Raw genomic sequence first — 23614 nt, 5'->3', positions numbered from 1 at the left:
ACGGCATTCCGCTCTTCATCTTATAAATATTGAATCAGGTTCGCCAATTGATTAAAAAAGTTGGATATTTCTGTTTCGGCTAATCCATATTTCTCCGCTTAACAGGCTTAAATAATGCAAAGAGGGTAGGAGTATTGCCGCCCCTTGGCAGCAGAAGAAACTTTCTCTCAAGCGGAGCGCGCCGGCTAATGTTATTGGCAATTTGCTCATGCAGAAACAATCAAGAAATCAATCTCCCGCTAGTTGTTATGCTAATTCTCAATATGACTCGGCTCCCAGCGGGATTTGCAGAGCCAACAAAAATGCCGGGCAGAAAAAATACACACAAAAAGTTCTTTTCTGGTTCATCCCATCGGGCAATAAAAAATATTTCAGCGCATAAATTCGATATTAAGAAGCAGCCGCCGCGAGAAGGAGGGAAAAGTTGGGTAGTAAAAAGTTTTTTCAATTTGAATTAATTACGGCAGAGGGAAATAATTCGGCATGCAAACGGAAGCAATCAAACCGCTTTCTCGGCTTTCCCTGCGTCATTAGCAATATTATTCACTTCTTGTTGAATAATAATTTTCTGGAGAAAGAGAGGTGTGATTAAGTCGTAATCAATAATCGACTCCGTTCCCCCCTTGTTATTCTCTTAAAGAGGAGTGAAATTTCATCGTACTTCGCTTCAATGCAATGCCTGATTATGCTGCCAGTAGGCGAGAGGATAAACTCCTTCCATTTTTGCAATTAATCTTTCACCACACATTTTATTTTATATACCTCAAAAAATTCAATTATAAACTCAAGTGTCTAAAAATTTTTTTCACGCAGATCAGAATATTTTTGCTGATTACCTTTTGCAGTTTCACAGATTAAGTGATCACAATTTTCCATTCTAATGTTCTTACTTTTAGTTAGCATAATATATTATAAGTAACCAAACTTTTCTAATTGAAGTTTTTTGATATGTGGATTTTTTCAGTGTTAAATAGCTCTAGTGCTATGTTCTGGCATAAGCAATCATTTGTAGTGGAAAGTGTTGCTCCATCTAAAACACGTTTGCGAATCTACTTTAATATGCAGATGAGCGGTTGAAAAAAAGGCGGGCGCATAAAGTAGAGGCATAATATTGGAACACCTCCCCGCTTCCCTCCGCGGTATTATTTTTAAACTATCCCCATTCCGAAGCAATTTGCATACTGAGAGAGCTATCTTGCGCGCGGCTATTAATAAAAATTGGTAAGGGTTGTTCTTTTCCGACCAGCAATCTACCTTCATTTTCATCTTCCTCCTCGCTTTTTTCTCCTGTTTTTTTCGCCGGCTGAATTTCACCGCTGAAATTGATGGTCGAGTATTATGGCTGGATATTAGACGGCGTGCTGCAAATTGAATGCTGCGCCGCTCTCAGCCGCGGATAATGGCGCCGGAAAATTGACCAGGAAATAATAACACCGCGACGCGAGAAAGGAGGGCGGCGGTGAAATGGATAAAAACAGGTTCTTTGCTCTCGAAACGGAGCGGAATTTTCCTATGGTTCTGCCTCTCTGGTGGCTAGAAATGTAATGATCTAGTAAAAATATCGTTCCTAATCACGTCGAAATATTTGTAAAAGTATCTTAATCAGTAAAAATTGTTATCAATTGTTTATATTGTCCCCATTTTTTTCGATTTTCAACATATTTCCACTGTCAAATATGATTAAATTCGTAGAAAGAATCGTTGCTCTTGCGTGATATTGACAAATTTGCAAACTTTCAGTGTCCTGGAGGTGGAAGTAGTGGGTTTTGATAAATGTGTTGGGCAAAAGGCGGCAATAAGTGTGGCGCGCGCGCGTGTTGTTCCCTTTGCTCTCTGCCGAGCACAAGGCATCGCCACAGCACCAATTTGTAACTGGATAGTAATTTATACGCTCATTTTTTCTCCGCGGGCCACACAGTACTGAAGTGAACTCAGAAGAATGAATATGGAATTGAAGAAAAAGCAGCCAGCCCTTGTGCTTCTTTTCTGCAAAAAGCCCGCTTTTGCTCATTACACCGTTTCATTAAACGTGAAAAATGGCCGTCATTTTTAAAATTAAGCGAAACCCATAGCTTTTAGGGTGCGGGGGAAATGCCGTCGAGCGGGGGCGAAACTGCTGCTTCGCTCCTATTTTAAATTGAACCATCAACCTAATCCGGAATATTGCTTAATTTAAATGGACCGCGTTATAAATTATTGATATTAAGCTACCGCAAATCTATCTCTCGAAAAAATAAGTCATTTTTGGGTTGCTGACTATAAACTTAACACTCATCCTGTTCAACAACAAATATATATAATATATGCAGAATATTATGCATTATGCAGAATACTTTTCTTCGTGATTTTAATTTGAAGGAAAACAATGTTATGATATATCACATCAATCTCATTTTGATATTAATAATTTTTACTGGTTGATCGTAATTGTGTTCGTGATGTTAAATTCTTTACGTTTCAATTTAAATGTTTGTGAGAATTTGTGTGTGAAGGTTCGCTTAAGAATTTACAGGGAAATCAGCTGCGCGACAATATTTAACCAATTATTATCAATACACTAACGTAAAAAACTTGAGGAAATTATTTTACACTTACCCCGAGCATTCTGGTTGACTTGTACTTGGCTAATTTAGCTGCAAACGTTGTGTTTAAGTTGGAAGACAGAGCAAAAATTATGAAATTGAAACAATGCACGCGCAAATGAAACAACAGCAGTAAATTTAATAATGCAATATTTACGCACAAATGACACACCGCTTTTAATGAAAGAAAATATGTATCTTAACTTCATGTGATTTTGAGCTGCTAAATTGAAATGTTTAATAAGGCCAAGCAACAGAATGGTTTGTTAATGAGTTTTAAGCATTTCATTTTTAAACGCTCTCGATTGTCAAGAAAAAATTTTATTGCCTATGTTTTGTGCAGCACTCGCCTCCGAATGCTGTGAATTAACGACACACACGCACCCACGTTCTTCTCCCCTTTCAAACCAAGCCTGAATCGGAAGCAATTTCCAAGTGGGTAGCTCTCATAAAAATGTGCAAGCTTGTTTTGTACTGCACTTGGTGTGGAGGAAAGAAAGTATTTCAGTAATTACTCCCAGCGGCCGACTTTTTCGCTGGTGAATAAGAAAAGGGGTTTTATCGGACAGGCATTGTGATATTTTGCGCTTGAAGGGCTAATTAAAAAATAACCGTCTGCCGGTAATTAGATTTTTTAAGCTGGGCATATTAAAATTTCCTCTGTTTTTACTGCGCCGGAGAATAAACCGACTGTTTTTATGTCTTGTATCAGCCGGGATAAATTGGATTCAATTATGCATTCGTGTAAAATCTAATTTTCATTACTTCGTACTCGCAGCAGAAATCTGGTTGCGCTTGTTTTCCCTGGATTTTTTCAAACATTTCTTTCAGGTATATTTTAGCTCTTCGTGTCTCTAGTTGTTTGGTTTTCTCAAACCTCTTTATAAAATAAAGTATTCAAGCCTTATTCAAACATATTCTCAGATGCTTTGAGATCAGGTCAATAATTTATTATATTGCCGCGACTCAATTCAGAATCCGCTCATAAGCAACGTAAAAAGTGTTTTAAAAATGGAAAATTCTTTGATAAGTTAGAAAAGAAAAAATAAATAAAATTGTATGCGATAATGAAGAGAATAACAATTCGTGGGAACATAATTCGGCCATTTCTGTGAAGAAGCTGACGAGTTGACGACCCATTCCGTCGAGTTTGACGGTGAAGCGCAAGAATTTGTTTCCGCCGGCTGAATCGCTGGTGGTAGTTGTGATGAAACCTGCGATTTAATTCAAAAGTGCCTAGCTCATTTAAAAGCAGCGAGTCAACGAGGCTTGCACTGCTACTGCACAATTTTCGCCCAACTATTGTGCTGCGCCGGTTGTGTTCCTTTGTGCAGGCCGGAATTTTTGTGCCTGGCATTACACAGAATGGTAATTAAATATTTATGCGGGTCATTATCAAAAAAGATGAAAGCGGGCGCGCGAGAGAGAGTGAGCGAGTAATAAAAAACGAGAGGCGCACCCGCTGCGCCGCTGATAAAAAGACAGTTTATTATAGAAATGTCATGAAGGTAGAAATCAGATGGCGTGAAATCAGCAGCCAGTGCTCTCGCGAATATTTGCCACCCTCCGCTTCTCCCTGTCGCTGTTTTATTTATTTTTCATGCATACAAGACTAATTTCACGGGCGTGCCCACCTCAAATAACATTTCCCGTTGAAAGCTTTTCCTTTCTCTCTCTCTCTCTGTCTGCTTTGTCAGGCAAAATAACGTAGAAAGACGGCTGAAAAATGGCGTCTGCCTTGCTTGTTATTGCCCGTAATCGAGAGGCAGCGGACACTGTTTAGCAAATTTAACGCTCGGGCCGTGGGAAAAGACCACTTGCTTCTCTTCTTGCTGCTTCGGATTAGTTATTACGGTATCGGGCTAATCCGCACCCCTGTTTGATGCGCTCTGATTAATACCGCACCACTGAAATTCGGATTAGACGCCGATCCTCACTTTTAAGCCGAATTTGCATGCAGCAGACCTTATTTGCTGTGTGCCCTGAGTTCTGTTCGACCGCAGCAACTGTAATTGTGTTTTGCTTAATATCGTTCCTCAAGCTGATTACGCCAAAGCACAAATCTTCATGCAGACTTAAATCATAAACTTCTGGCAGGGGTATCAAAGTCCTATACATAAGTGAAAATTGGAAGATTTGTAAAATGTTAAGTAATAAGCTGAAAATTTCAATTATTTGTTTCAGATTCTTGAGTTGACCTCCATTCCTGACTTCACGGTCGACCGCCTGCTTGTGAACGACACCTGCACCTACCTTGCCCTGGTGGGTTCCCGAATGGTGTTTATTGTCAACCTGCCTGGACGCTGGGGCACCTCGGGACTGTTCAACGCAGGGAATGACTCTGTCCTCTGCAGGTAGGCACCCCGCTGATTTTTCATCAATTTCGCTTTTGAGTATATTGAAACGAGAAAAAACGGATCTTTTATCAGACTTTAGATTGAAAAAACGGAAATACTCTTGAACTTTTTCTGTTCAAATTATATCCAATGATACAAAAAATATGTGTCGAGTCCGCTTAACTTGATCATTAGGGGTCCGGAATTATTCAGCGATCATAAACAAAAATTATTTTATCTTTAGCATTCAGCCTAAAATGGTGATCAATGTTCCAAAGCTCTAAAGAAACGAGTGGGTCTTTGAAATAAATAAAATTTCTACCGCATCGCTTTCTTATTCATAGGCAGTGATCTTCATCACAACTATTTCAAATATTAATTTGAACTCGGGAATAAACAGCTCTTGAGCGCTCTTGCACATTTCCACCCGTGGTCTTACTCGGCGCGGCACTTTAAAACTCATCGCCCCTGAACCGCAACACAATTATTTAAAAGCTGTGAAGAAGGAAGCGCGCCGCTGGAGGCCTGAGAGACCTCTTCGTCTTACAATTGAAAGCTTTTAATCATTAAAAAATTGCAGCGCTGAGCATTTCTTCTTAGCGACAAAACGGGCCCGCTGCTCAGTTCGCCTTGTTTTTCCTGCAATTCCCAGAGGAGCGGAGGAAAAATTGCTGCCAACGCACCGACGGGGGGTGCCGAGGAAATTTCTAAAAAGGCCGGTTCATATTTTGCGTCTTGAGAGCAGGAAAGATTAAAAAATGAACTCCGCCCTATAAGTGATTGTTGCGGATTAAAAGCGAAACGTCGTTAAGCGTGTGCCGCGCGGATAATGGCGTCGAGCAGGAATTCCGCCGAGAACTGCATTGTGCACCAGTGTGTATGTTTGTATATGTACATACTCACTCAGTCAGTCGGTGCTGTTGAGTGTGTGCGCACGACAATGAGAAACAATGGGTACCGCTGGTCTCTCTCGCAAGACGTTTTTATTTATTTTCGCACCCGTCGCGCCGTCGCCTCTAGGTTTCTTCCTGCAGACCTTTTGTTAGCCAAACGCAATGTCCGTCCATCTCCAGCACTTATGCAAATTAAAACGCGAGAGACAAATCAAGATATAGCAGAGATCCAAGAAACCGTGTTTTAAGTGCGTAATGAATTAGAACACGGAGTGCATTATTATTTATATGAAGTATTTTTTACGTAAAATAAATGAGTGCTATTTATTGACACATTTAAGTTTCACAACTTCAAATTAAATTTACTCCCTCAAGCTACGTTCATTGGTAATCAGAATCAAACAAAAATGATAATGGACCAATAACATTTGAATAAAAAATCAATTAAATAATATTATATATCTTTGCAAGGAAATGTTAAAATTTTTATTAAAAAAAAGGAACTCGGAATGATTCTCCTGCAATTTTTTTCCTTAGAAGAGAAATGTATTTTGCAACCACTTGATCCGCAGCATTAAGAGAGTTGGAAGGGGGTGGTGGGGCGTGTGTTTTTTCCCTTTTAAAAATAACCCCGCTTTCACCTTTCATCCGGCGAAAATGAAGTCTTGCGCAAGAATGATATTAGTCTATTAATAATGATGAGCGAGGATTAACAGACATCATAACAAATGCCGGCGCATACATTTGCCTGTCTGCTGCTCGCTGCTCTGGTGATTAATAAAAGCTACTTTTGCTGCTTCTGCCCGCAACCGCCGTGAGAAATGATGTACTTTTTAATATTTGATAAGCTTTTTCGTTTTCCACCCATCCGTTCATTATTTCCAACAGCTTCACTTCAGCCGTCGTCCGGCGCTTAAGTGCAAAATTCGCGCCGCCGCCGAAAATATTAAAAAGGGCAAAGCCTTCCATTTTTCAAGAGCTGGGGGGATGAGTTCCGCCATGCATGCGTCGTTTCTCTTTGCTTCTTGCTTTTGTGGTTGCGGTTGTATTTGAAATGCAGCTGAAGTCACTATTGGAATTATCTCTATGTAAATTTTACATCGTCACTTCTTAAGTTAGGGTATTTTAACTTCTCAAAAGCAACTATTATTGTTGAATATTTCACTGGCGCGGTGCGAGGCTCGGCGTGCTGCTTAAAAACTGAAATCACGCCCTGCTTCCTTCACACACAGTATTAAACATGCACGTAAGCAGAGCTCGTAGAAAAGTTAAATTAGATTGGCGAAGCAGCGAGGCGGGAATGAGCTTATTGTGGGCCGAAATTCAGTACATGCACGGGCACAATAAAACGGGTGAACAAAGGAGGAGTGGCGAGGTTGACCACAACATTCGCCTGAAGGGATCCCGGCGAATCTTCTCATTCACTCGGAAAGCGCAAGCGGCTGAAGCAGCACACTTTCTTATTATTTGTATCTGGGCGTGTGTGTCTGTGTGTGTGTTGCGCGTTACACGCTCCCTTAATCAGTCCAACGTGCAAGACGCTTGCTCGTACACCGCAGGATAAACTTGGTCTTACTTGAAACTGCCGAGGCAATCTTTGCTTCTTAAAATTTATTTATTGCCATTTTAGCGAAACCGCCCCTCCGCTTTATTATCCGCCGGAACATGCATGAATTTATCAACTAAGCAAGCTAGCTCGAGCAACCAACATGAGACTCGCTCTCGCACGTCCGGATAATTTCGCGGGCTTACACTTTTATGGCCCGTGCGTCTTCCTCGTACTTGTTTGCCGTATTTACCGACAAATTTGCGGCATATGCCGGCTTATCCTCCTTTAGAGTTAAATGTTTTATTCCGGGTTAATTACCAATTTTATTGCTGCGTCGTTTTCTCGGGACATGTTCAGTTGCAGAAGATTCATGGTATAATTTCTAAATTGTCGTTTTCTGTAACACAAAACAGTATCATGCACAGTTCATTTAGTTCATTACACCATTAATAAAGTTAAATTTGATGCTGCGCGCGTATCCATAGTAAACTTCTATATCTCTTTTCAACCATAAGTACAGCACTGGAATGGAATAATAAAAACGCAAAAATGGTCAATTTACCTATTACTTCCTGCCTCTCTCTTTAAATTTTGGCTAGACTAACAATAACGGAATTTGATTTACATTTTTATTAATTTAAAACTTATTAATTCCGTACAGTAATACAGCAAGTACCTTTTATCCTTAAATGTGTCTTGAAAGTAACGAATCAAAATAGTGAAAATATGTTGAATTAATTTTTTTAAAGAAGAAAAAGAACTGAACCTGTAAAGAGGAAAATTTAAGAAGTCAGGATTGTGAAATAAATCTGGAGAATTTTCAAGCTTGGGCAATAAAACGTGTCGGCAAGTCTCAAAATCCGGGGCCATTGGCGAAGATAATTCTTTGGCGCGAACGTGATGACGCCAGCAGCCAACTCCTTCGCCCGCAGTGCATAATTGCCGGCTTTAGTTTTATTGCTCATTAATATTCAGTACTTGTAGGCGTAATCTTTTCTTAAAACATACACATACAGGAAGCTCTTTTATTCCTTCTTCGCACTTTATAAAGTTGTCTCCCGCGCCGTAATATAAAACTGCAGCAGCCCGAGCCGAGAGCTAATTTTTGTTCGCGCGCGCACAATCGTTACGCGGCGACTTAATGAGTCCGACAATCTTAAGTCACCATAAGAGCGCAGTCCAATTCCTAATCCACGCTCGCGAAACTTTTTAATTCCGCGCCTCTGCTCGTTTAGATTTACGCGCACTAAATGAAGAGTGCAAACCGTGAACTTGTGCAGTAATACCCGTTTTAAGTTTCAGCTAAAAATTGAGCTTCACTTTGGCCAAATTTTAATGCTTTACAATTTGTGCAGCACATTTGCTTTATAGAAAAATGTAAAATTTAATCTTCACTGCAAGTATCAACTTTTGTTTCTGTCCTTAGCTCGTTTAAGGGGCATGGATATCGAAAAAGGTTCATGTTCATGGAAAAATCTGAAATTCTGCACTCATTCAGTTTTTTTAGAGTAGGCCACGGCTGGACAAAGTATATCGTGACATCATCAGACTGGCAAAAATAAGGATATGTTCTAACGTTGTCGAATAAAAGTTCAATAACTGATTTATTTCGTCATAGTCAAAGTCATCTCATTTGCGTTAATGGTCATGCCAAAAAAAATTTAAAAACTAGCCTTCTTTTTTGCGGCTGATTCGCTTTAAAGCTGGAGGAGTTAGCAACCATTTTACGGTTGAATAGAGGGGCTCGCTTTTTTCAAATAATTGTGGAGCCGTGTTTTCGTCATTAATGATTGCGGTTTTGCAGGAATTGCACCGTGCAATCAGTTCAATGAAAACGAGGAGCGGAGCGTGAGAGTAATTGAGGAGGGCGCAGGGCGCGCGCTTTGAAAGCCGGCGAGCACAATTTGGCGGCGGCGAGTGCTGCATGAAAAATTGGCAGCACATCAATGGCAAAAATCAAAGCTGGCAGCCATACGTCTCACTCAATTTAATTGGAAAGCTCGTCGTGCCGCATGCGTTTGTTCATACGAGTGTGTTCATGTGGCCGAGTGTAATCAAACGAGATGGCATCGCGGATGAATAAAAAAGCGGACGGCGCGCATCGGTGTGTCATTGTCAAAGGGCGCACGCCTTTGCATTATTAATCCGCAATCACGCTGGCCGGCCGAGCCAATTTGTTTTATTGTGCCATTTATTTATTCGCAATACGATGGGTAAACAGAGGAGACTGCCTTTAAATTATTCCCTGTGCGCGCGGCCCAATTTTTCACCACTGCCGCTATTGTCACGTCAAATAGCCTTTGATTTTTGCTGGCTGCTCGTTTTTATTAATCAAGCCGTTTGATCGTTTGTGCTTTTTGATTGTCCGGCAAATTTATTTCTACTTTTTTAATGATTTCATCAAATATGAACCATGAATCAGGTTTTCGCTAAGCGATATTTGCTACAATCCAAAATGTCTAAGTCTAGAAAAATATTAGTACCTATAAAAGCAATCAATTCTGGCACATAAATCAAATCATCAATTAATCATTAATTCTTTCAATTGAGTATAACACGTCGTACTCAAAATTTATCGCTATTTATACTGGCTGAAAGTGTCATCATCCTTAGAGCAGAAACCGACGAGGTCCGCCAAATTAATTAGTACACGCGACAATATTGAAGTAGCATATCCCGGGGCAGAAATATCCATTTTGCGATCGCGTTGCAAGCAATAAGGGGAAGCCACACGATTCGATGAAGGGTTAACCTCGCTCTCTGGTGCACCCGACGCTCCAACAAGCACACACATGCCAACTAGATCCCCGCGACGCAGGGTATTAATCGTATGAAAAATGTTGAAAATGAATCAAAATTTATTGCGCTGCATCACATAATAAGTCTCTAATAAAAATACGAAATTAAAAATTATGAAATTAGAATACAAATTACTGAAATTTTTAAAACATAAAAATTAAACCCTTTATAGTACTTTATTGAACTATACAGCTCGCTGTTTTAAAATAGACAATGTCCAAAGTTTGTCATTTGTCGAAAAAAATGTATTCTGAAGGCGGAGATTCAGTTTTTGATAAGAATAATCACGGGATCTTCCATAGAGCAATATTTATTCAAACTGTATTAATGATCAAATTCCATGACGTGATATTTTTTATTCAATTGCTTGTTATCATTAGGAGAGTTCAATCAGATCTGTTATTTTACACGATTTTATTTGCATCTCCATTTTCAAATAATTAATTGGTCAGTTAGGTGAAATCAAAACCCGATCGTATCCTTATTGATAAAAACTGAAACATTTGACCTGAAGTGCCACTGTTGCTGGCAAGTATATTACTTCTGAAAAATTGGTCGTCCTAGGGCTCTGCTTCGCAGCGATCGCAACCACGCGCGTTCATATACACGCACTGAGGGAAGAGATCGAAAGGGTCGACATCACCTCAAGGTGTTCATCAAACTATTGATTAGAGCTGCTCGGCCGGCTGGCGGCTACCTCTGAGGATTATTGTCATTATCGCATCATCGCTACAATTAGGAAAATAGCCGGTGAGGTTTGGACCGTATTTAGATGGGCGAGGCCAGATTACGCCTGATTCACCAAAGATCGCCGGAGGTTTGCGGCTTGCCTGCTCGCTGCTGCTGATCAGCAGATACATTAAGGAAGCTGCCGAGCCGGGGTGCTAATTAAACTATTTCACATCAACAGGCGACGCGTGTGTATGCTCGGGGAAGCGACCGCACACTCGCTCGCTCCTCCTGTGTCCCCGGGGCTGATGCTCGCCGTGTCCTTTCCGGATTAGGCCAGAGATTGCCGCCGACCGACGACATCAGACTCACCGTCAGCGCAGATTGCTTTCCACTGGGTCTGGATTATCGAGAATTGCCCGCTGATGCAAGCACTTTATCCGACACATGCAGATTCTCGCTAAATTAAATGAGGAATTCGCAGCTTCTTGCGTCGCCTCGCCCCTTGCTTGCGTACAAATGCAAACTATGAGCAGAACGAGAATATTATGGCACCACAAATAATGTTTTCTTATAAACATTGATATCTTAAACATTAAATTTTTGCTGCAAACTTTAAAGTTTATTCAATTTTTTTTGTTTCGATTTCATGTTCTCATCAAACGAATTTAATTTAAAAGGTTATACTCACCATTGGAAAATCAATTATTAAATTAATTTATAACTGATTAAAAACCAACTGGCTGCAGAACTTTTGAAAAACAGAAAAAAAATATTGTATCTCCTCACCGTATAAAACCTACTTATATAAAACAGTGAAAATTAAACATTTTTCGTGCTCTTCAGTATACAAAGAAGTATATTTTTTAGCAGGTTTCATTTTACATTAAATGGTTTCTCTTGCTTTCCGTGTAGACACACTAGACACTCTGATGGCAGTTCATAATGTTTGAGGTTTCAGCAGACAGGGCAAGGGCTGCACACCTCTTTGTTGCAGAAATAAGCCTTGGCTCGCGTCCGCCAAAGCCGTCCGGGCGCATAAATATTTTCGGCCGCCCACCCTAAGGCCGCGAGCAACATTTTTGCAAATTCCTTCCCTCGCATTCGTAAACACGCTGCAGAAAACACGGAATAATTTCCGTCCGTGCTGCTGCGATTGTTGTTCAAATGAAAGGGTATTACCGCGGCGAGCGCACTTGTAAACGGGCACAATGAAGTCGCAAATGAACAGCGCTCCGACCAAATCCCTGCCTCCTCCTTCAGCCCCTAAGACTCCACTAAGCCACCAACTCTTTCCTTCGCGCCCGCAATAATATTTATTGCCGAGCCGCAAAATTTGCATCAGCTGTGAGTAACACTAGAAAAGGTGAACTTAGCAGAAAATTTTGATTTAAGTGATTTTAAAGAAAAATTCAATTTATAATTAATTAATGATTTATTAATTTATAATCATTTATCGTTTGCATATTTCAAATTAAATCTTTAAATCTGAACAAAAAATTTACACACACGTCCTATGGACAGTTTTTCTTTGTCAAAGTATCTTCAAATCTTGTATTTCCTTGCTGAAAACTGTCCATCCAGCATGTTCGGCCATATAGTTTGCCAAAGGTTTGTTAACGTCCAACGTGACTGCGGTCCCTTTAGAGAAGAACGCCCCAGAATATCCATAAGTCCCGTAGTCAATTATCGAGTAGTTGCACAAACTCATCACAGCTAAATCATGAGCTGGACCTTTGGACACGATTTTTACGTCGCTCGTCTCTTTAGCAAGATTTTTGCGGCACCATTTCACGTCGTCGCTCACAACCAAGAAAAGCAAAGGTCCGTCCAGTTTCATTCGGTACCACTGCATAGCGTTCTAAAATTATTATTTTTTTGTTATATGCTCTATTTATTTCGTTTTGTAATCATTGCCTTAAAATAAGTCGAGTCAACTAGAGAGGTGTTAAAGCGTGACGGTAAGTACTTTGAAAAGTCAGTTCGTCTCCCACCAAGAAAAGAGACGTCCTTTGGACGTCATAGACGTGACTCGTCCACTGGTCCTGGAGACTTCTATTCTGACCGCTTTTATGACGTCTTTTATTACCGTCAAGACGGACGAGTCAAGTTTTGGCCGAGACGAGTGGGACGGGATTTGGTCGAGACGAGTGGGACGGGATTTGGTCGAGACGAGTGGGACGGGATTTGGTCGAGACGAGTGGGACGGGTTTTACACCACTTGGGACCGCACGGCCCCCCGCGGCCCAGCTGGGCATTGCAGCCCTGCTAGGCCTATTTTAGGCTCTTATCTGGGAACGGACGTAACTTGTCCAAAGACCCTAGCCAGAAATGCCTTTCTTAAGCTTGGTCCTTGCACAAATTTCGCCTAACCTAGCAAAAAATTAGGTAAAATAGCAAAATGAAATGAGCTCATTAGTATTACTGATATTTCATCATTTTTATTTCTTACTTTTTTCAAAGACCCATCAGCAGGTTCATACCACAGCCTTACATAAATATTATTTATATATTAAGTTATCATGTGGCATCGCATATCATCTTTTAAATTCATCAGTCCAAAGAATTCGACGCCGGCAATATACTGGCGCCAGGGGTAACATTCTACTGTATATGACACTTATTAGAGCGTCCATTGGGATCGAGAAATTTTTGGTTATCCGGGAATTTCCAGGAAATTTGGATCCTGAGCAGAAATATTAAGCAGTTATATGAGAATCGGGCTAGGATCGGGGATTTTTTTCGGGACAGGAATCCCGATGAGCAGTTCCAGGCGAATTCGAGCTTCAAATTTTTAAAGTCGATTGGACGGGATATTTTGGCATCGAAATTTTAAGGAGACACTTATGTTTGCTTAAAAGTACTTATAAAATGGATCGAGAAATTCCAGGTTTGAAACTCAGGAATGGGGGACGCAGTCTTAGAGTTACAGTCCACCTTTCATTCAGAGATAGCTCGATCTTCGGGGATTTTTAAATAACGAATAAATAGGGATTCCCGAGCATCAAACCTGAAATTTCACCATCTTTAAAATCAATCTGGTTTTTTCCAATTAATTAAGCAACTATAAGTGGCAAGAAAAAATTTCCACGCCGAAAATCCCGTCCAATGCACTATCGCCCTCCAAATTTCAAAATTCGATTGAAACTGCCTGCAGATGGCTAAATTTGATAACATGCACCAGGGGAGGGAATCAAGAAAATTTTGATTGTTTATTTATTGGCCGGGGAATTTTTCTTGACACTTATAGTTGCTTAATAAATTGGAAAAAACTGATTGTTTAAAAAGATGGTGAAATTCCAGGTTTGAAGCTCGAGAATCCCTATTTATTCGTTATTTCTAAAATCCCCGAAAATCGAGTTATCTGTGAATGAAAGGTGGACTGTAGCTCTTAGACCGCGTCCCCCATTCCCGAGTTTCAAACCTGGCATTTCTCGATCTATTTTACAAGCACTTTTAAGCAAACATAAGTTTCTCCTTCAAATTTTGATGCCAAAAAACCCCTTAAATAGACATCCAAAATTTGGAGATCGAATCCGCATATTTTCATGGATATGTCGGATATGTTTATGATTGTTTATATCCCTTATATCCACAGCGGCTTTGCTTCAGCCCTGGAGCTGCTCATCGGGATGCCTGTCCCGAAAATAATACCTGAGCCTGGCCCGATTCTCATATAACCGCTTATACTTCAGCTCGGGATCCAAATTTCCAGCAGGGAATTAATTAACCAATTTGACCCAAAATCAAAAGAGATACTATGAAACTTCTAAGGCCACTACCTGTATTACCCATTAAAATTATCAATAAATGTCCTATAATTATATAAGCAGAAAATTCAACAGCTAATGTTTGTGGTTGAATTACATTTTACTAATTTTTTCAATACAAAACCATAAATGGTATTAGCACTCCTGGAGTGCCCTGAGGCATGAAATGGGGGAATATGTGTTGAGTATTATTAATTCAGCCATAAAATATTAAAGCTTATCATACAGGTAAAGATAGACTCCAGGTAAACTTAAAAGACTCATACTTGTGAAAATATAGGGTAATAAACCTAAAAAATTAATTAAAACCATACATATAAAAATAAACATACACATAGTTATGTTCACCCAGGCTTAAATTATTCTCCTAATACCACCTTAAATTCTTTATGTCAAGTTCTACCAATGGCATTGATTAAATTAATTTCCTGGGAATTCCCAGGAAACCGAATATTTCCCAAATACGATGGACGCTCTTATAATTGAAACTCACACCTGCGTCGCACTCACTTCACTTCTTGCAGCTAACAATTAGTCTTTGATAAGGGGTGAGGGTTGAGGTCTTCTTTGCGTCTGGTCTCGAGCGATTTGGTCAGCTTCCTGAAGGCCAAGCCCAATTCCTAAGGGTCCACCTACCGCAACAGGTTGCTGCCCCTCATCATCATGGTTATTTAACAACTGAAAAATGGAAAAGTATCGATAAATAAATCAATAGGGTTGAGTTTAAATGGAAAACATTAATTTAAAATGGTGTCAATTCGTAACAGAGGAAGGGCCATATATGTGAGCAATTAAAAAGAATCCAAGGAACATTCATTTAATTTGATTGCAATTTTACATTCATGAAAAAAAACTAATATTACGAATATTATAGGTGGTAAGCAAATACAAAATGCAACCCTGTTAATTTTCATATTATTTTATGAAGTTCATTATTGCATGATACATCAAACAACAATCAATCATTAAATTTTTATTTATGAATACATATTATGCATGAAGGAGTGAGAGTGAAATCGGTAAAAGGTTTTGTATGTATGGAAAAATTACAGTTTCCAACCGCCGAGTTACAGTTTTCGCCACCCCTACTTGTATAAAATAAATGGATTTTCATAAGAACTGGCGAGATTTGTAGCCCGGCAGAATCTGTAACTTTGCCTTACATACATTGTGTACGTAAACGCGAGCAAATAATAATAACTGTGCAATATAATTATTTAAGAATGTAATACAAAAAATTCTCATCAGCATAATAAACTAAAAAGTTGTGGAAGAATTACACTTTTCGCTGCGACTTGCACAGTTTTCGCCAGCCATATTTTTATATTAATGGGATTCTCATTAGAACGGGCTAGATAATAATGTGTGTAACGCGGCGGAAACTGTAATTATTCATTCATAAGCAATAGCGCATAATCTTGTAGGATTTCTTTTGATGATAATCTATTTTATGTAGATAGATAATTATTAACAAACATGAACAACACTCACCCAATTGATCGCAGGATCCAGGCAATCCGTTCGAACCACGGGACGCCCGTTTGTCCTTATCCTTGACTTTGTCCACTGTCCTCTCGAGTTGCGGCGTCCGTTGTCCATTACTAATTGATTAAACTTTGAACGGTCGAACGGCCGTTGACGCGTAAGGCGATGAAGGAATTCTTCGCCAGTCCTGCCGTTGGCCGTTGGGTTGCTGCCTGCCGCCCTCTCCCCCGCTCCATAACAGAGGCAGGCAGCAGCACACTGACTGCAGGCATACCATGCAAGCACGTGCATGCATGTGCATGGTGTGCAGCCGCCGCAATCGCGAGCAGGCTGAAAATTCTTAAAAATCCTATTTTTAGCCCCTTTTTGTCCTTTATCGTCCTTTATAACCAGACCTTTTACAAATTGGCCCGTTTCTCGGTAGGATAAAATAAGACTAAACAATTTATATTTTGTTATAAGTAATTATGATATTAAATTGAATTTATTGGAATTAATTCTATACCGTTTAATTCTGGGGCGTCTTTAAAAAGCAAAAAATGTTTTAGTTGTATAGTAAACAATTTGTTTGGTTTTAATAGCTCTTAATTAAATTCATGGAATTAATAAAGGAATATTATTTGCGAGCACGATTTTGTTAGATCTAAAATTACTGAAGATTCCATGCGTGAATTTATTTTGAAAATTTAATAACAATAACCGCGTGAGACGACCTTTTGCTATGGGCCCAATGCGAAGATGCAGCTCGAAATTTATTAAGTGCCGCACTATAACGACGCGCGCACGCCACTTCGGGCACCGCGTGCGCGTCGCACGACGCTTCGGTGCGGCGCCGACCGCGTCCGCGATCATCTGGGTACTCTGGTGAACTACCCCTATGGGGTGGCGGGGGGATGAGAGGGTCGGCGCTCGACGCACGAGGCCGCGAAAGTGCGTGCGCGCGACCGCGGCACACGGCTCGAAATTTTTAAGTGCCGCACTATAACGACGCGCGCACGCAACTTTGAGCACCGCGTGCGCGTCGCAAGACGCTACGGTGCGGCGCTGATTACCTCCGCGAGCATCCTAGCACACATATAAACAACCTCCGAGAGATCGCGGGTGGTTGCAAGGGTTGGCGCTCGACGCAGGAGGTCGTGAAAGTGCGTGCGCGCGACCGCGGCACACGGCTCGAAATTTTCCAAGTGCCGCACTATAACGACGCGCGCACGCAACTTTGAGCACCGCGTGCGCGTCGCAAGACGCTACGGTGCGGCGCTGATTACCTCCGCAAGCATCCTGGCACACATGTAAACAACCCCCAAGGGGTCGCGGATGGTTACAAGGGTCGGCGCTCGACGCAGGAGGTCGCAAAATGGCGCCCGCGCGACCGCCGTCCGCGTACCGAACTGCTGAAAATTGATTAAAGGGTTAAAGGATTTTCCGGGGAAATTCACAACCATTCCTCTTTAAAGCTTGGTAGTTTAAAATATGTCGATTATTGTCAATAAAGGGATTTGTCCTTTCGTCAATAAAGTTTTAAAATATGTATGTATATGAACCAGTTTGAAAACAAGGGAAAGTTACCAAAATAGAATTCATATTTCAATGTCAAACGCAGTTTTTAAAGTAAAAATAATAAGGACCACATTGTTACCCTCAGATTTTAAAATTTTAAATTTTAAATCACTAAATTTTTGAAATGTCTGAAACTGGTCTCGACTTGACTCGTCCCGAAGTGGTATCGCTCAAAATGTCCTAAACTGGACTTGACTCGACTCGACGCGTTCGTCCCAACCACTTTTAAATTTAAGGATATCCACCTTTTCAATAATTGAAATTTAAATTACTACTCAAAAGGACCACTTTGCCACCCTCAAATTACAAAATCTTGAATTAAAACCATTAATTTTTATAAATGTCTAAAACTGGTCTCGACTTGACTCGTCCTTATGAAGGACAGGACAAGTACGCGAGTTTTATTACCGGATTGGAACCGTCCACAACTGGTCCAACTTGACTCGACTCGTCTGACTCGGCCCAACCTGTCCAATTTCTTGGTGGGCTCACGTGGATTGAAATCAGAGTTTTTCCATCGCCTCCTGCGAGCGCTATTGTCTCTCTTGCACTCTGCAGAATTTCTGGCCGGAATCGAAACTCTTCTCGGAATTCCTGAATGTACGGGTAAACTACTTTATGATCAACTATGTACTTGCGCAAAAGTATATTTTGAGATGGATATTTTGCTGCAAGGGTTTCAATAGAACCAATATTATTGACTAGTACAAGCTGCTTCTCAGTAATTTTGCATCTTTTCATTATGTCTTCTAGTGAGGTTCTTTTTTGAAATTTTTCAAAAACAGGCTGCAGCGAATCTAGAATTTCGTTTGGAGCGAAGACTGTGCGGTTGAGCATTTTTGCTACCGCCCAGGCTGTAGCATATTCCCAAATTCTGTTTCCTAATCGTCCACCACATTGAACAGACACTATTGGTCTTGAGCAAATCGATTCTTCAGCTATTTGTGTTGAAGCAGGCTGTAAGAATTATTTGACTTACATTAGAGTCATTTAATTGCGGCAATAGCGGCAACGTGAAATTTTCATTTTGTTCATCAAATATTTAAGGTTATTTATAACATTTAGTGATAATGGTGCCGATGCCATCGGCTTACGTACTTGAATGATCTCCTCTTTTGCAACCTCATTTTCCACCTCTTTCATAAAATCGTTATCAGGGATAGCTGTGGCATTTTGACCCAAATTACCAGCACTATAGTAGGAAAGAACGATCACGAAATTAACTAAACAGACACTCAGCAGCAACAATCGCAAATTTGATTTGCACGACCTTCCGCTCTCTTTTTCCATCTCTAACGAATTTTAGCTGTAAATAGAAAGAAGTGTTATCGTAATTTATTTTACGTGATGCTCACCGCTGTACCTCAGTCAGTGTGGAGCATTGATTGTTGATTGATATATTTTGGGAAGTTACTAGCGTGACGGTTCTTTTCTTTAAATTTTACTCCTTCATAGCTTCCTTCATCGGTGGAAAGGCTACCATCGAAACCTTTCAGTGTGTGTAAGAGTTCTGAAAAGAAATCACTTGCAATAACAATGTAATGAACAGGCTTATATATTATGTGCCGAGAAATATGAAACTCCTCGACAAAAGTTCAGAAATGGAGCTTATTAAGACATGTATTTTCCTTTATTTTAGGTAAAGTATACGTTGCTATTGAGTGTGTATGAAAATTCAAAATAAATGCGTATTTCCATTCGTGCGTTGGGTCCAGGTTTTCAGGCACCAAACAGCAGATGTAATCTTCAATGCTTATTTGAATTCTAGGTGGCGATTCTAAGTACCAAAATTTCATTTCATAGTAAAACCTATCAAGGATGCAATTAAATTAATGAAAATTTTACTAGTATTCAATATTCTTTGAAATAATATTGTTCATGATACTCGTGTAATTAGTGACTGTCCCTAAAATTAATTTTCAATTGTGTCCAAAACATGAATTTTTGTCTCTTTGCTTATCAGTTGTTGAAGCACTGTGACATAGCCATTTTTTTAAAGAAAAATCGGTCGTGCGCAAGGGCGAGTCAAATTTTATTGTTGCAGTGTGAGCAGGCGAGAACGGCGTTTGGTGCACTAATTAGAAATATGGCCGGGGTTGGATTAAATGGAGTGAACGGTCTGCGATGACGGCGCGCACGCACCAGCAGCAGATTTTTTAGCGACTTTTCTTCTTTCCGGGCGAATTAACGCGTTTTTATCGCCCTCGTTGCAAGTTATCCGCGCGATGGAAGAGCCAAAAGAGGTATAAATTATGACGCAGAGTAAGCGTTTTAAAATCAACCGTCCGATTATAACTGCCGACGCCGGACGAGAATAATGAATTAGGCCTCTGCCCTCAGCAAAGTTTCTCTCTTCGAATCATATCAGATCTTGTCCGTACAGTTTAATTGAAATGCGAACGCGATGAATTAAAAATTACAAAAAGAGTGGTGGTTGCTATCTTGAAAAGTTTTTGGCATAAATTAGCTTTCTACTCCATCGTGACGTAATTTATCAGGCGACATTCTGTTCAGCTGGAATCCTTTGCATAGGTATCTTACCTATAAAACAAATTAGATATATTTTTTCCATAAAGAAATGCGGCTGCCAAAATCGTTCAGCAATTTTACAGGTTTTGGCATGCTTACTGAATACAATATGCTATGTTTGCGGGTAAATTGATACTAAAATAATGTATTACGCGAAACACAAGGATGATCTATTCATTACTTAGTTAAGTATGGCCTTAAACTTAGAGCATAGGCTAAACAAAATAAATCTCAGCGGAGTTACAAAAATTAATTCGAAGTCTGCTTTAGTTTTTTCCATATTCCGACAAGATCAATCATTTTCTAAGAGGCCATTAATTTGTATACCATTTTCATCTCGAGTTTCTCTAAAACGAGCAAAACTGTTTTTGCATGGACTGTCAAATAAAGACACCCAAAGGATGTGTAATATCTCTTGATAAAGACTTCTTGGGAGAATAATACACGTTGAAAGATGTAAAACTCGGGTAGCTTTTACCTCAGCAAGCAAACCGAATTCCTTTTTCTCGCTCGAGAGCGGCGGCTTTTATCCCGAGTATAAATTTACACGCTCTTACCGCAGCGAGCGAGCTGTTTTAGAATTCGCTGGATTTTTCAAGTATTCATGGCCATACTTTGTAAGTGGACGGAATAAGTTGGTAGGATGTGCCGGCAGGCAGCGAGCAGCGCGAGGGAAATAAAAATAGCGAAAAATATTCGGAAGATGGTCGCCCACTGCCGGTGTGCGCGTTGGTAGAGGTACGTGTGTCAATGTTGCATACACCGCAGGGGAATTTCCGAAAAAGCAGCGAGTCCTTTTCGCCAGAGTCTCTCGTCTTTCTCCCATTTAGAAATAATATTCCCAGGGGTCAGTTTGAGCCTGCGATCAGCGCCGCCCTATTACTTTCGCGCCAAAGTGCACGCCTGAAAATTTATCCTCTCTCTATGCACATGGACAGGGTTGGACATTTTAAACTTTGCTCTGTGACATGTTTGTAAAGGTTTTAAAAGACCAAATTTTTGATAAGAAATCTCACTGCTCTCGTATCACTTAATTAGAAATTATAATATGCAGAATATTGTGTTTATTATCTTTCTATGGCCATTCTTCAAGTAAGATAATGTCTCCATTATCAGACGAGAGAGCTATTTTTGTAACTTATCAGTTTCTTTTTCTGCATGGTTTTTACGTAATATTAGTGCTCTCCTTTACTAGGCATTGATTTATTGAGTGTGATTAGAAAAAAAGGAGGTAATGATTGTTTGATTTGACAATTTTTCTATTTTTCTCTCTTTTTGGATTTTATTCCCCCTAGCAAGTCACTTTGCATTGTTCTAAATTGCGTATTTTTAGAGGATAACATAACATTGAGGCGTCACAAGTTTGGATAAATTGTCTAAAATTCACAACCCCTTGTGCCACCTTTATACTAAAAGACAGGCGCGTATAAAGTTGGCTCCTTTGCATACATACCGGCCACCTGGCTCAGTAGTGACACTTAAAAAATGCAAATGCCGCGCAAATTTTACTTTGTAATTCCTCCGTCGCGTAATTATGTGTCGCGCGAGTACTTCTGCTTCCGACTTTTCCGCCTTCTTTTCTTGCTCTGTCTACTTTCTCGGCTAGAATGGATCCCAGGACGCGGCTCTTCTTGTAAAATAAATAAGATTTCGCGAGACATTGACAAACAATTGGTCCCAAAACTCAAACCAAACTGCGCCCCAAGGAGAATCCGCAATATTTCCGACCGGCGCCGCCTCGTGAATTTTTAACTTGCTTAGCAGCTTTCAACGCACAAACTTTTTACGACGTGTCAAAAAAATTCAGCCAGCTTTTCTTCTACGCTACGCACCAAAACGTTACGCGGAAAACGAGAATTATATCGTTCCATTTTGAAACAGTTTGTAACGCCTCAAACGATTCAAACTGAAAATGCAATTTTCTATCAATGCATTTTAATTTTATCATAGCTTTACATTCATAGATCGATATATATATATATATATATATATATATATATATATATATAATTTTTAGTAAAAAACATTCTAAAATCCTTCCATCCACATTGTCAGATGAATGGAGTGGTTTGAAATTAAATTATAAACCCCAGCAATGATGATTATTTTCAAAATTCTCACCGTATATGCTCCTTTATAATTTATAAACTGTTCAGCTTTCTTTTCTATAATGTAATGCCGGTATTACTTTGGTGCCGAGATCCCGTCGTAAGTTTGAGTTATCTGACTTGCAAATTGATAAAAATAAAAATTAAGCTAATCCCCTATTTACAAAGTAATCTTAGTCGACAGATAAAACTGTCACTCACCAAGTACTTAAGTAAAAACGGGGTTAATGCATGGTCGGCATTCTGCTGTGCAACGCAATAAATGTACTTGTTAAACACTGGATAATACGCCTGTTTGTATTAGGTTTCAAGTGATAAGAGTCTTTATTCGCGAGTAAAGAGTCAAGCTCTCTCTAAATAATAATTATTTTAATTATACTGATTTATTATTATTTATTATATTAGACACCAACGGTGTACAACACAGAGTACATTATATAACGATATTATTTAACTGCAATTTCTTATATTTAGCAGCTTGAATTAAGGTAGTTGTATTATTTTTACAATTGAGGAAATGATACATGTCTATACCGCTTTCATCGCAGAATTGGCAAACACAATTAGCAGAAACATGTAGATGGAAACGTTTGTCTTTACATAACAGAAAATGATAACCATGGAAAGAGTATCTCGTAAAAACACTTCGATCTTTACAATAGGGTAGCCACCAGTTCTTGTTTGTCATAGCTGGGGTACTGTAAAAATTAGGGTGAATATTTTGTTTTTTATGCATCATATTATCCAAGAATTTAATATAAACAGGTGTGTCCGGCAGGGAGAATTTTGTCTTTAAGTCATTTACAAAATAATCAGTCTCAACTAGATCATATACAAATCTTGATTTCATTCTCTTATCGACACATAAGGCTTTCTTAAAAAATCTAGAAATTATACTGATTTAATAATGGCTACTCCCACAAGCAAAAAGTATTATCTTCTCTTTGTAAACAGAATTTATCAATACTATGATATATTTCAGAAGGGTATCCCATTATTTGTATTACCATCAATTATTGTCAAAGGTGTAGGGGCCAAAAATATTTTTATAGGTATTTGTCATTTGTACCCAATCATATCTCATAATACTATATTTTCCTGTTGACGGTGCGTATTTGAATGCGTTCACTATCGTAAACGACTGGTAGAAATTCTCAAAAACTTACCCTCCTCCTTGATTACCGTCCTCTTAAACTAGCGTCGAATCTATCCGTCCAAGGTTTGAACTTTAAACTGATCCTTGATGAGTTTTTTTACGTGTGTGCAGTAATTAGAGTAGCCTTGATAAAGTCGCCGCCGCTGTCAAAGCTCAAATGCATAATATGACTGATTTTTTC

The 23614-nt window shown here is 39.6% G+C and overlaps 2 protein-coding genes and 1 long non-coding RNA gene across 4 annotated transcripts in view; 1 reads left to right on the top strand and 2 right to left on the bottom strand.

The window, feature by feature from the left end:
• Positions 1 to 23614, top strand: part of mbo (Nuclear pore complex protein Nup88) — a 69456-nt gene that overhangs the window by 35726 nt on the left and 10116 nt on the right. The window contains exon 2 of the mRNA XM_065478628.1: positions 4767 to 4936. Within this exon, the coding sequence (XP_065334700.1) occupies positions 4767 to 4936 (170 nt within the window). The remainder of the gene's footprint in view (positions 1 to 4766; positions 4937 to 23614) is intronic.
• LOC135936946 (galactoside 2-alpha-L-fucosyltransferase SEC1-like) lies at positions 12245 to 23590 on the bottom strand. 2 transcript variants are annotated; one of them, XM_065479963.1, is made up of 6 exons: positions 23444 to 23590; positions 19004 to 19150; positions 18739 to 18946; positions 18131 to 18597; positions 12746 to 12818; positions 12245 to 12689 (listed from the first exon to the last, which is right to left on the bottom strand). In XM_065479963.1, exons 3-6 carry the CDS (start codon positions 18928 to 18930, stop codon positions 12363 to 12365), a joined length of 1059 nt encoding a protein of 352 aa, XP_065336035.1. In that variant the 5' UTR covers positions 18931 to 18946; positions 19004 to 19150; positions 23444 to 23590; the 3' UTR covers positions 12245 to 12362. The 2 variants fall into 2 exon arrangements, with proteins under 2 accessions (XP_065336035.1, XP_065336036.1); XM_065479964.1 differs by lacking the exon at positions 23444 to 23590 and adding an exon at positions 22291 to 22375.
• On the bottom strand, positions 13244 to 16336 carry LOC135936860 (uncharacterized). The gene is made up of 2 exons (XR_010574401.1): positions 16090 to 16336; positions 13244 to 15276 (listed from the first exon to the last, which is right to left on the bottom strand). It is a non-coding gene; the product is annotated as an uncharacterized LOC135936860 (long non-coding RNA).

Source organism: Cloeon dipterum, chromosome 2 (genome assembly GCF_949628265.1).
Source record: "Cloeon dipterum chromosome 2, ieCloDipt1.1, whole genome shotgun sequence".
Lineage (NCBI taxonomy): Eukaryota > Metazoa > Arthropoda > Insecta > Ephemeroptera > Baetidae > Cloeon > Cloeon dipterum.
Note: the sequence above shows the minus strand (reverse complement) of the source record. Positions and strands in the feature narration are given on the sequence as shown.

Excerpts from the sequence above, each read along its gene's own strand:
- LOC135936946 (XM_065479963.1), bottom strand. The coding sequence starts at position 18,930 with ATGGAAAAAGAGAGCGGAAGGTCGTGCAAATCAAATTTGCGATTGTTG. Across the intron at positions 12,819-18,130 it reads ACTCTGATTTCAATCCACGT|GAGACGAACTGACTTTTCAA; the intron begins GAGCCCACCAAG and ends TTTTCTTGGTGG. Across the intron at positions 12,690-12,745 it reads TTGACTCGACTTATTTTAAG|AACGCTATGCAGTGGTACCG; the intron begins GCAATGATTACA and ends TAATAATTTTAG.